Below are 13,525 nucleotides of genomic sequence, written 5' to 3'. Positions count from 1 at the left end.
ATAGATACACATACATACACACTGCTCAAAAAAATAAAGGGAACACTCAAATAACACATCCTAGATCTGAATGAATGAAATATTCTCATTGAATACTTTGTTCTGTACAAAGTTGAATGTGCTGACAACAAAATCACACAAAAATCATCAATGGAAATCAAATTTATTAACCAATGGAGGCCTGGATTTGGAGTCACCCCCAAAATTAAAGTGGAAAAACACACCACAGGCTGATCCAACTTTGATGTAATGTCCTTAAAACAAGTCAAAATGAGGCTCAGTATTGTGTGTGGCCTCCACGTGCCTGTATGACCTCCCTACAACGCCTGGGCATGCTCCTGATGAGGTTGCAGATGGTCTCCTGTGGGATCTCCTCCAGGATGGCACATCAATGTGAGCAGTGGCAAGAAGGTTTGCTGTGTCTGTCAGCGTAGTGTCCAGAGGCTGGAGGCGCTACCAGGAGACAGGCCAGTACACCAGGAGACGTGGAGGGGGCTGTAGGAGGGCAACAACCAGCAGCAGGACCGCTACCTCCGCATTTCTGCAAGGAGGAACAGGAGGAGCACTGCCAGAGCCCTGCAAAATGAGCTCCAGCAGGCCACAAATGTGCATGTGTCTGCACAAACGGTTAGAAACCGACTCCATGAGGGTGGTATGAGGGCCTGACGTCCACAGATGGGGGTTGTGCTCACAGTCCGACAAGGTGCAGGACTCTTGGCATTTGCCACAGAACACCAGGATTGGCAAAGTCGCCACTGGCGCCCTGTGCTCTTCACAGATGAAAGCAGGTTCACACTGAGCACATGTGACAGACGTGACAGTCTGGAGACGCCGTGGAGAGCGATCTGCAGCCTGCAACATCCTTCAGCATGACCGGTTTGGCAGTGGGTCAGTAATGGTGTGGGGTGGCATTTCTTTGGAGGGCCGCACAGCCCTCCATGTGCTCACCAGAGGTAGCCTGACTGCCATTAGGTACCAAGATGAGATCCTCAGACCCCTTGTGAGACCATATGCTGGTGCGGTTGGCCCTGGGTTCCTCCTAATGCAGGACAATGCCAGACCTCATGTGGCTGGAGTGTGTCAGCAGTTCCTGCAAGATGAAGGCATTCAAGCTATGGACTGGCCCGCCCGTTCCCCAGACCTGAATCCGATTGAGCACATCTGGGACATCATGTCTCGCTCCATCCACCAACATCACGTTGCACCACAGACTGTCCAGGAGTTGGCGGATGCTTTAGTCCAGGTCTGAGAGGAGATCCCACAGAAGACTATCCGCAACCTCATCAGGAGCATGCCCAGGCGTTGTCGGGAGGTCATACAGGCACGTGGAGGCCACACACAATACGGAGCCTCATATTGACTTGTTTTAACCCCTTAATAACATCTGACGTACTAATACGCGTCTGTGCCCTGGGACTTAAGAGCCAGACCCGTATTAGTACGTCATCGCGATCGCGCGCACACAGGCTGTGCGGGCGCGATCGCCGCCGGGTGTCAGCTGATTGTCACAGCTGACACCCGGTACTATGTGCAGGGAGCGGTCCTGCACCGCTCCCAGCACATTAACCCCCGCGATGCTGCGATCGAAGTCGATCGCGGCATTGCGGGGGCAAGGGGAGGTGATCGGCGATACTCACCTCCTCTTCCGGCTTCCAGCGCAGTCTGCAAAGGCTTCCCGGGTGTTGCCATGACGACCCGATGTCGTAATGACAACATCCGGGTCACCAGAGAGCAGGAAGATTGCTTGGACATGCGCAGTGCATCTCCAAGCAATCTTCACACTGTGCATTTCTGACAGCCTTCATGGCATAGGGATGGTGCTCCATTCCTGTGCCATGCAGGCGATCAGAAAAAAAAAAGTGAAAGTCCCAGAGTGGGACAAAGTAATAAAGTGTATAAACTGTGTGAAAGTGGGGAAAAAAAAAAAAAAAATGTGCAAAAATATTATAAAAAAAAAAAATAAATAATACACCAAAAATAAAAATATAATGTACCCATCAATAAATATTATTATAAAAAAAATAAAAAAAAAACAATAAAAGTACACATATTTGGTATCGCCGCGTCCGGAAAAACCTGACCTATAAAACTGTCCCACTAGTTAACCCCTTCAGTGAACACGGTAAAAAAAAAAAAAAAAAAAACGAAGCAAAAAACAATGCTTTATCACCATACCGCCAAACAAAAAGTGGAATAACACGCGATCAAAAAGACGCATATAAATAAAAATGATACCGCTGAAAACGTCATCTCGTCCCGCAAAAAACAAGCCGCCATACAGCTCCATCAGCCGAAAAATAAAAAAGTTATAGCTCTCAGAATAAAGCGATACTAAAAAATATTTTTTCTATAAAATAGCTTTTATTGTGTATAAGCGCCAAAACATAGAAAAATGATACAAATGTGGTACCGCTGTAAACGTACTGACCCGGAGAATAAAGCTACCTCATCAATTTTACCACACGCGGAACAGAATAAAAAAAAAAAAAAAAAAAAAAAACAATTCCTGAATTGTTGGTTTTTGTTTATTCTGCCTCCCAAAAATCGGAATAGAAAGCGATCAAAAAATGTCACGTGCCTGAAAATGGCACCAATAACAACGTCAAGTCATCCCGCAAAAAACGAGCCGTCACATGACTGTCTGCCAAAATCTGGAAAAATTATAGCTCTCAAAATATGGCGATGCAAAAACTAGATTTTAAAAAAAATGCGTCTTTTAGTGTGTGACAGCTGTCAGTCATAAAAACCCCATATGATTCTGGCATTGCTGTAATCGCACCGACCCGAAGAATAAAGTCGTCTAATCACTTATACCGCACAAGGAACGGCGTCAAAAATAAACTCTTGGGTTAGGATTGGGCTAGGGTTAGGGCTGGGTTTGGGGCTAGGGTTGTGCTGGGGCTAGGGTTGTGCTAGGGCTAGGGTTGTGCTGGGGCTAGGGTTGTGCTAGGGTTAGGGCTGGGGTTGGGATTTTTTTCAAAAGTAAGAAAAAAAGATGACGATATGGCGACTAGTGTTGAGAGCAAGTGCTCGCTACTTGAGTTTGCATCGGGTGCTCTGGTATGCATTGAGTATCGTGGGTATTTGAGTGACATGCTCGAGTCTCTGCCCCATATGCTTCGCGGCCAAAAAACTTTACGGGGATTGCCTGCCATGCACGAGCGATCCCCGCATGTTTTTTTTGGGGTGTCTAATAACCGTGAAACATGCGGAGCAGGGACTCGAGCATGTCACTCGAGCACACGCTGTACATGGTGCATACCTGAGTACCCGATGCAAACTCAAGTAGCGAGCACTTGCGCTCAAGAATAATGACAACTTATTCAATATGATGACCTAATGTAAACAAATTCTGTGCCGTACCTCTGGGTTCAAAATGTTCACTATACACCTTAATAAAATCCTTGAGGGGTATAGTTTCCAAAATGGGGACACTTGTGGGGGAGCTCCACTGTTTAGGCACATCAAGGGCTCTCCAAACGCGACATGGTGTCCGCTAACAAATTGAATGGAAAATCGGCTCAAATTGTTAGCGGACGCCATGTTGCGTTTGGAGAGCCCCTGTGTGCCCAAACATTTGAGCTCCCCCACAAGTGACCCCATTTTGGAAACTAGACCCCCCAAGGCACCTATCTAGATGCATAGTGAGCACTTGGAATCCCCAGGTGCTTCACAAATTGATTCGTACAAATGAAAAAGTGAAAAAAAAAACACTTTCATTTTTATGAATCAATTTGTGAAGCACCTGGGGTTCCAAGTGCTCACTATGAATCTAGATAGGTGCCTTGGGGGGTCTAGTTTCCAAAATGGGGTCACTTGTGGGGGAGCTCCAATGTTTGGGCACGCAGGGACTCTCTAAATGCAACATGGTATCCGCTAACAAATTAAATGGAAAATCGGCTCAAATTGTTAGCGGACACCACATTGCGTTTGGAGAGCCCCTCTGTGCCCAAACTTTGGAGCTCCCCCACAAATGACCTCATTTTGGAAACTAGACCCCCCCAAGGCACCTTTCTAGATGCATAGTGAGCACTTGGAACCCCCAGGTGCTTCACAAATTGATTCGTAATAATGAAAAAGTGAAAAAAAAAAACACTTTTTCATTTTTATGAATCAATTTGTAAAGCACCTGGGGTTCCAAGTGCTCACTATGAATCTAGATAGGTGCCTTGGGGGGGTCTAGTTTCCAAAATGGGGTCACTTGTGGGGGAGCTCCAATGTTTGGGCACACAGGGACTCTCCAAATGCAACATGATATCCGTTAACAAATTGTCGGCTCAAATTGTTAGCGGATATCATGTTGCATTTGGAGAGTCCCTGTGTGCCCAAACATTGGAGCTCCCCCACAAGTGACCCCATTTTGGAAACTAGACCCCCCAAGGCACCTATCTAGATGCATAGTGAGCACTTGGAACCCCAGGTGCTTCACAAATTGATTCATAAAAATGAAAAAGTGTTTTTTTTTTCACTTTTTCATTATTACGAATCAATTTGTGAAGCACCTGGGGGTTCCAATTGCTCACTATGCATCTAGATAGGTGCCTTGGGGGGTCTAGTTTCCAAAATGGGGTCACTTGTGGGGGAGCTCCAATGTTTGGGCACACAGGGGCTCTCTAAACGCAACATGGTGTCCGCTAATTATTCAAGCAAATTTTACAATCAAAAAGTCAAATGGCGCTCCTTCCCTTCCGAGCCCTACAGTGCGCCCAAACAGTGTTTTTTCCCCAAATATTGGGTATCTGCGTGCCCAGGGGAAATTGCACAACAAATTTTGGGGTCCATTTTTTCTTGTTACCCCTGTGAAAATAAAAAAAATTGGGTCTAAAGTAACATTTTTGTGAAAAAAGTTAAATGTTCATTTTTTTCTTCCACATTCAAAAAATTCCTATGAAGCACCTGAAGGGTTAATAAAGTTCTTGAATGTGGTTTTGAGCACCTTGAGGGGTGCAGTTTTTAGAATGGTGTCACTTTTGGGTATTTTCTGTCATAAAGACCTCTCAAAGTGACTTCAAATATGATGTGGTCCCTAAAAAAATGGTTTTGTAAATTTTGTTGGAAAAATGAGAAATCGCTGGTCAACTTTTAACCCTTATAGCTCCCTAACAAAAAAAAATTTTGGTTCCAAAATTGTGCTGATGTAAAGTAGACATGTGGGAAATGTTATTTATTAACTCTTTTGTGTGACATATCGCTCTGATTTCAGGGCTTAAAAATTCAAATTTTGAAAATTGCTAAATTTTCGCCAAATTTCCGTTTTTTTCACAAATAAACGCAAGTGATATCGAAGAAATTTTTCCACAATCATGAAGTACAATATGTCACGAAAAAACAATCTCAGAATCAGGGGGATCCGTTGAAGCGTTCCAGAGTAATTACCTCATAAAGTGACAGTGGTCAGAATTGTAAAAATTGGCCCGGTCATTAACGTGCAAACCACTCGCGGGGCTTAAGGACATTACATCAAAGTTGGATCAGCCTGTAGAGTGTTTTTCCACTTTCATTTTGGGGGTGACTCCAAATCCAGGCCTCCATTGGTTAGTAAATTTGATTTCCATTGATGATTTTTGTGTGATTTTGTTGTCAGCACATTCAACTTTGTACAGAACAAAGTGTTCAATGAGAATACTACATTCATTCAGATCTAGGATGTGATATTTGAGCGCTCCCTTTATTTTTTTGAGCAGTGTATATATATATATATATATATCTACATACTTTATTTTAGAGTTATAATATATTTTTCCCACGCCTGTAATACATCTTTGATAATCCTATCCCTTTCATTTCCCTTCTTGACAGCCCCAATAATCTGGAAGAGCAACCAGACACATGAGAACATACATAATTGGATGTGGCCCACTACACACCTGCTGATACCAGCTTTGGGCGGTCTTCACACCAGCTCCCCATATATTAGAGAACACCTCCAAAATGCTCACACTTTCGCTTATGTGGTCAAGTTTACGCAAGTGTCCGCTGTCTAAAATTTCATCTATTTTCTCAGCCATCTTCTTCCCAATGCCAGGAATTTTAGAAGCTTCCTGAAAAAAAAAATACATAGGAAATATTACAATTAAACTGCAACTGTATCCAAAGTAATATTTCCCATCACTCTATCAAGTCCTATTTATCAGGATTTTATAAAGAGCCACTGTGACTATACTCCATCAGGGACAGACATTTTATTATACATATAGATCATAAGTATAAGCTATTAAGGAGGTACCCCAATCTCATCAGGACATGCCATCACTTAACGATCACTGGGATGCAACCTCTGGGACCCCCAATAATCCAAAAAAATGAGTTGGACTGTGCAAGGAACTGCAGCCGCCCCATTCACTTAAATGTAGCAGCGCTGCTGCATGTGGCCTGAATGCTAATATATTGGGGGTCACTTACTTGTGCAGACGTCACAGGTTTATGGTAACTTTTCAGAGCATTTATCGCTTTAGAATAACCCAGAGATCTCCATCGGTCTCCTTGTACAGAATAAGCCTTTGCCAGCACCTCCAGCTTGTCTGTGATGACCTGGTTATGGTTCTCCTTCTTGCTCTCAGATGAGTGGGCGCAGACCCATCTTCCTGCCACTGTGCCAGTGTTTTCAGTGGCCTTTTCACCATCGTTGTTTTTTGAAAGCTGCTGACCGAACATCAATGCATCCAGGTCTCCTTGTGTCACTCCAACATCTTCTCCATCGCTGGTCTCGTCATCCGGGGCCTTCACACACAATGAAAGTATCCCAGATATTATGTATTCAAACACAGGTAATGTATATTGCAACTAATTTACTTTTTGGATTAATACGGAGGTCAACCAACCGGCACAAAGATGTGTTAGGGAGGCCCCATATCGGGCAATTTATGCATGCCAGAAGCCTGTGTATAACTCATGTGTCTTCATTGAGGAAAAAGCTTTGCACTTATGCCCTCCGCACACAGTCAGGAGGGTGCCCTGGAACAAAAACTCAAAGACTCTGTACCAGGGAACAGCCTATATCATTCAGGGGACCACTCAATAAGGGCAAATCTGGAAACCTGGCGACTTTCTCCACATACTATTCCATAGTGGACAGTAGGAATGTTATTGAGGAAGAGATTAGCACCGCTCTCCTTCTCTCTCTCCCCTTTATGTGTTCATCCCCTAATAAAGCCAAGTACACACTAAGTATTGGTGACGCACCAATCTATCACACACTATAGACAAAAGTATTGGGACATGCCTCTTAAATATTGAATTCAGGTTTGTCACTCAGTCTCCCCCTCCCATATAACATCCGTCCCCCTAGTGTATAACCTCCGCACTCACCTCATCCTGTATAACCTCCGGCACCTCGCCATGCCGTCTCTCTGTACTAACGTGGCAGAATGGCTGGTGGTAAAGAGCTCCGTTATATCAGTCCGGCTCTGTATTATGAGCCACTGAAGTAACAAGTCAGGTCATGACATTTCCTCCCTCCTAAATCTTCCCCCATCACCTGTGAGTGATATTATTGAAAAGTGGAAGGAGCCGCAGCAACTCAGCCACGAAGTGGAGACCCCGTAAAGTTTGAGTGGGGTCACCGAGTGCAGAAAAGTCACCAATGCTCTGCTGACTCCATAACTGCAGAGTCCAGACTTCCTCTGGTAATAACATCAGCACAAAAACTGTGTGAAGTGAGCTTCATGTCCGAGCAGCTGCATGCAGCGCTATATCACCAAGCACAGTGCAGAGTGTGTGATATAGTGGTGTAAAGCCGCCAGCACTAGACTCTGGAGCAGAGGAAACATGTCCTGTGCAGTGATGGATCACACTTCTCTATCTGCGTCTGATGGGTCTGGTGAATGTCAGGAGAACATTACCTGCCTGACAGCATTTTGCTCGCTGTACAGTTTAGTGGAGGAGGCATAATGCTATGGTGTTGTTTTTTTCTTCCAGTGAAGGGAAATCTTAATACTCCATGAAACAAAGACACTTTGGACAATTGTAGCTTCCAGCTTTGTTTGAAGGCCATTTTATGCTCCCCATGTTCCCTTTGCACAAAGCAAGGTCCATATAGATATGGAAGACTTTGGAGTAGAAAAACTTGACCGGCTGCGCAGAGCCTGGACCTCAACTCCATCCAACACATTTATGATGAACTAGAAAACTACTTTTGTCCATACGGTCTATATTCCATAATTATCCAACAGACTGAAAACCACCGTGCTATTCAGGATGAATATATTGAATCCTCGCAGGACGAGGAGGAGATGACGTTGCACACCTCACCTGTACTTTCATGTCTTTGCTGTCACTCAGTTTGGAGACATCAGAAGCAGGCTCGGTGTGTGAGCAGCTGGCGGAGGCTTGTTCATCATCTGCTTTCCCGTCCATCACAATGTCCCTGTGCCTTTGTTCTGGCTCTTCCTCGTCCTTCACATCCAGGTACCTGCCGCACAATTATAGTCATTTCAAGAATCATCTTTATTTCTGGCTCTATTGAAGTTTCAGACTTATCACCTTTATGCCCACGAGGCACATACCTGAGTATAGGGGAAAACATGATGATTATGTGATAATAGGGATCTCAGGAACAAGTTCTGGGAAAACTGAACGCAGCTTCAGGAAGTCAGAAATACTTACAACCTCTGGGGTCCGCAGCTGCCAGCATAGTATTTATGGGGAACAACATCTATACAGTGTTATTTACAGGGCTCAGCTAATAGATCCTTATCTGCTGTCTACTTCAAAGGTTCCCGTACACCTTCCATGGTTGTCCGACCAACAGCTATTACCCGGCCCAATGTAGATATGAATCTGCATGCTTCTATAGGGAAAGGCGAGGAAGCTGCTGATGGACACTTCTAGGGGCGACAGATGAGAGGACAGAAGAGAAGCCCCCATAAGCATTAGATAGTCAGTGCGTTCAGGCTATGTCCATGTAACATGTATGAGCCTGGACCTGCAAATGTCTGCTATATGTCCACAAAGTGGACTCCAACAACCAACTGACCAGCCCATCTACATACCATACAAACACAAATGATCACATCTGGTCCGAAACAGAAAGGAAAGTGTTAACTCCTATTTGGACCCATTGTGAATGCTGCAGCCAATCAGTAGCTGCTAATTGGCTGAAAAGATCAATTGACTCTCCCACTGGATGTTGATGTCTAGAGATTGGTGCGGGACACAAAACCGAGTGCAGAGGAGCAGCGCCGATCCAGTAGGTCAGGATGTATTATATTTTTAATTCAACCCTAGGACTATTAAGTTTACCTTTTCAAGTAGCAGACAATCCCTTTAGGTCAATTGTCAGTATGAATATGACACCAAAACCAAGGATTAGCCGTGACCATATGACTTGGCTACAGCTACAAATTGTGTACAATGTAAGTCCCAGAATTTGTAAAACACTAAATTAGTAAATGTCAAGAGGACTACCCTTAAAGACATCACAGAAGAACCCTTCTCGATTAGCCAAAACATAGATATGAGATATAAGCTTGAATTAATATCACATGGGCGAGGTGCCTCTTATATTAATGGGTAGATACAAGAAAGCCGGGAATGATCCAGTAGTGATACTAGGTGATTACCTCTCTGGGATGAAGATGCTGTACCCGGCCGTGGTTACAAGCTTCCTTTCATTAATACATAAGCTCAACCAGCTGCACTTCACCAGCTGAACGCCAGCCGGGAGCTTCAGCAACTTCATCAGTCGGAAGGCGCGATCACAGTCCATCCCTTCATCCACTATAATGTGTGTCACCTCGGGGCACAGCTGGCTGGAAACCTGGCCCCCATTCTGAATGATCTGCTTCTGAAATATTCCTGATCTGGCCTGGCCGATGCCCGCCGGAAGGACGTAAGCATGGACTCCAGCAAGACATTTTCCTGCAAAAGTAATAGAAAAGAAAATGGATAGAGATAGATAGATAGATAGGATAAAAATGTAAATGTTCGTTTGTTCAAAATCTTAAATGTCTGAAAGTTCTTCACCAATTGCTTTGAAATTTTCACACAACGTTGCATTCGAATACACGCATGTTTTTATATACCAGTTGTTGGACGTTAAAGCAACAGCGAGAGGAGGGTGTTATGAGCTCAGTCCCAAGCTGACTCCCCCCGGCCGCCCGGCATTCCCCCCCCCCTTTGTGACATCTCATTTATAAACCCTTCTCCCTCTCCTTCATTCGCCCCAGCCGCTGCCTGTGCTCTGCTCCTTTCGTGTCCCCCGTGGGGGTTTGGGGTAAGGGGAATGACGAGACTGTCTGTTCAAGGCCGAAAGATGCTGCTGCTCATCACCACCACCACCTCAGAGGCGGCCGCCTCTGCTCTCCGTCACCGCTGCGGCTTCTTCTTTTCCGGCAGGCGAGTCTTATTTCCGACTGCGCAACAACAAGCGGAGGAGGAAAGGAGAGAGGAAGGCTGCACGGAGAGGCGCAGGCCGCGGCCTCCGCTCTAGGCGCTGATCTGGGCCCGAGCCTCGCAGCAGTGGCAGATAGCGAGCGACTGCAAATCCCACTGCACCACCGACGGGAGCGGCGCTGTGATCTGGCCGGTACCGGCCTGGGACATGTCAAGCGGATCACCCCCTCCTCCTGTGCCGCTGCCTGGCTTCATCTCTGTGCCCCCCAGTGTCACATTCCCTCTGTACTAGGGAATTGCATAACTAGCAATCCCTGACATGACCGGCTCCATTGTGACACCTGACATCAAGTACCGACCTCTTTAGTGACCTGTGCAGAGTACAGGCCTGCAGGGGTCACAGGGTAAAGGCTGCCACCATGCCTGCCTAATGGGCACAACTATCAACAGCGCCAGCATTGCCCCATCTAATATATATCTATATAAATAAAAATGAATGTTGCATTCGAATTCATGCATGTTTTTATATACCTACTATGTTTTTATATACCAGCTGTTGGATATAAAAGCAACACATGCGATACCCCAATGAAAATTGTATACCTACAAGCATTGTGAAATTAAATATTTTAGAAACATGCGCTCTCTCTTTTCCATTTAACCAGACTGAGCCACAGCAACACGTGGCCGGGTACAGCTAGTGCATAATAAAAATATATAGTAAGGTTGTAATAATAGGAGTAGTAAAAATAGAAAATAAAACACAGATCCATCAGGTGCAGCCCTGTGTTACAGTGCTCATACATATGACTTCATGTTTTTTTTTTTGTTTCCCTTAAAGAAGTTATCCAAGACTATCTAATATGTTTACTACTGGCCTAAGAACTAACAGGCAGATAGTTGCTAACTACCTGCCTGTTGTGCCCGGCACAGACCGGTCATTGACGGCTCTTGCTGATGTCATGTTGACAGGACAGCGGCTTCTCTTCCGCTTTATTGACGGGACGTGACTCCTGATGTCGTGCTGATTGACAGCCGGCTCCCTGCTGCCTAACTGCAGGAAGCCGGGATCCAAATGTCACTATGTAGCCTTATCCTGAATACATTGGATGGCCCCTAATCAGGAATATCATGGAAAAGCACTTTTTTATTAATTATTTTGCTTGTAACAAGGGTCAAATAAGGCACAAACATGTATATGTCGTTGGGTCGTTCTTTTCTGCTTCTAATGGATTTCAATGGACAAATTTACATCGGCTGAAAACGCTCCAAGAATTTACTTTTTTTTTTCCCCCATGCAGAAAAAAACTTCCTCAGGCCATGCTCACACAGCATAAATGATGTCTTTAATTCTATGCTTTTTCTTTGCATGTTTTCTGCAGGTGTCCGCATCAAAATTATGCAATAAGATCTAGCGTAAAAGCAAATCCAAATTGAAGAACAGTCATCAGTCTGTCTTTCTTGGATATATCCTTTATTATTAGTCCCGCTCTGAGCTCATGAATAAGGAATCTAATTCCGAAACGCGTCAGTCTCTGGATAATTGTTTTAACGTTATCTTTGCACATGGACTAATAATAAAGAATATATCCAAGGAAAATGGAGTGACGACTTTTCTTCATATTGTTTCAATTACGTTTTTATATTAAATGCATTTTTTATATTTTATTAATTTCACTTCCTCTCTCACGTATATATTATATATTGATATATATATTATATTATATTGGCTACTAGTTCTTATAAAAGATTCCTACACCCTATTGGTCACATAGACATTGGCAGCAATAGACCTGATTCAGACCCTACCGCATTGTATTGAAGCAATTGATCTGATCAGAGCGAAGGTCATTATGAAGGAGGTGAGCTGTGATATCACTTATTGTGAATGGTAGACCATGTGTTATCGGCTGTATATAGAGGCGTTACCTGACAGTGTAATCCCATCTGTGTTGATAATGAGACTGCCATAAATTCTTCTGTACAGAGCAGGAAGTATGAGTCTAGTATTAGACTTTAGTGACAAGTGTTAAAATTGTGAGATTTTTGGGGTTGTTGATTTTTTATTTTAAAAGTAGACAGTGATATGGAAAATTGATTAAAAAAAAAATCAAAAATGAAAAAAAAAATGTAAGCATAAAAATCTAATTTTAAAAAAACTGGTCATTTTCTGATAATTATGGCATTATACATGCATTTTGGGTCAAAAAATCTCGGCCAGGCCAAGGTGTAAAGGCATGTGTGAATTCAAGACTGTAAGGTATGAAGGGTTTTGATAAGAGTATAGTACTATTATATATGCTGCTGGATAAATACAATTGGGCCTCGCTTACCCTGAACGTCAACATCGGCTTTGATCTTCTTTCTGTCCTCTGTGGAGTTGTTGCTTTCTCGCAACCGCTTCACTTTGGGAAAAGCCTTCACAATCCCTCTTGGTTCCATGCACACACGATCTAGAGGGGAAAACAAGTTGGGAGTCTTAAATTCTTAAAAAAAATAGTGGCTGAGGATGGCTCTTTGCTCTGAAGATGAATACGCTTTTTCATCCCAGTATTGTGTATATACAGTTTGCCCTGGGAAGTGAAATAGTTACACCAGGCACAGGGTTAAAGTGGGAAAACTCTGACTGTGAACGCAGTGTAGACAGAGGGATGCAGTGCAATAAATTCACTGGGCTGTAACCCAAGATCACTGCACAGTACATCAGTGTTTCCTTCCCTGTAAACATTGACCTACTACTCTTTTTTAACCCATTTAGGATCAGGCAATTTTTCATTTTTGCTCTTTTGGTTTTTACTCCCCTTCTTAGAAGAGTCACAACTTTTTTTTATTTTTCAGCCAATATAGAAAGAGGGTTTACTTTTTGCGGAATTACTTGTATTGAATAAAAAAATGGATTATTTTGCCATACAATATACTGGAAAACGTTTTTATGGCGTTTATTGAGCAGTAAAAATGACCTGGGAATATGATTCTCCGGGACAGTAAGATTACACTGATACAAAACTTGTGTAGATTTTTTTTTTTTTTTTATCTAAATGGCAAAAAAAATTAGAAGTTGGTAAGAACATTCTTTGAATATGGTGTAAAAGAAAAGTATGTTTTTATTTTTCTGTTGCAGGAATTGCGCAGGGGCTTGGTTTTTGCGAGGTAAGCTGTTTTAGTGACAGTATCTCAGGGTAACTATGATGTA

At 43.6% G+C, this 13,525-nt stretch overlaps 1 protein-coding gene across 2 annotated transcripts in view; it reads right to left on the bottom strand.

Moving 5' to 3' along the window:
- POLL (DNA polymerase lambda) overlaps positions 1 to 13,525 on the bottom strand; it is a 31,362-nt gene that overhangs the window by 16,800 nt on the left and 1,037 nt on the right. For both annotated transcript variants that reach the window (XM_073685284.1, XM_073685283.1), the window contains exons 2-6: positions 12,666 to 12,785; positions 9,561 to 9,858; positions 8,251 to 8,410; positions 6,403 to 6,720; positions 5,868 to 6,041 (exon numbers count right to left, since the gene is read on the bottom strand). In XM_073685284.1, the coding sequence (XP_073541385.1) occupies positions 5,868 to 6,041; positions 6,403 to 6,720; positions 8,251 to 8,410; positions 9,561 to 9,858; positions 12,666 to 12,774 (1,059 nt within the window). In that variant the 5' untranslated portion in view covers positions 12,775 to 12,785. The remainder of the gene's footprint in view (positions 1 to 5,867; positions 6,042 to 6,402; positions 6,721 to 8,250; positions 8,411 to 9,560; positions 9,859 to 12,665; positions 12,786 to 13,525) is intronic.

The sequence above is a fragment of the Phyllobates terribilis genome, unplaced genomic scaffold (assembly GCF_046119375.1).
Source record: "Phyllobates terribilis strain yellow unplaced genomic scaffold, ASM4611937v1 Scaffold_5__5_contigs__length_657084704, whole genome shotgun sequence".
NCBI classification, from domain to species: domain Eukaryota; kingdom Metazoa; phylum Chordata; class Amphibia; order Anura; family Dendrobatidae; genus Phyllobates; species Phyllobates terribilis.
The sequence above is the reverse complement of the archived record's forward strand: the minus strand, read 5'-3'. Positions and strand labels throughout refer to the sequence as shown.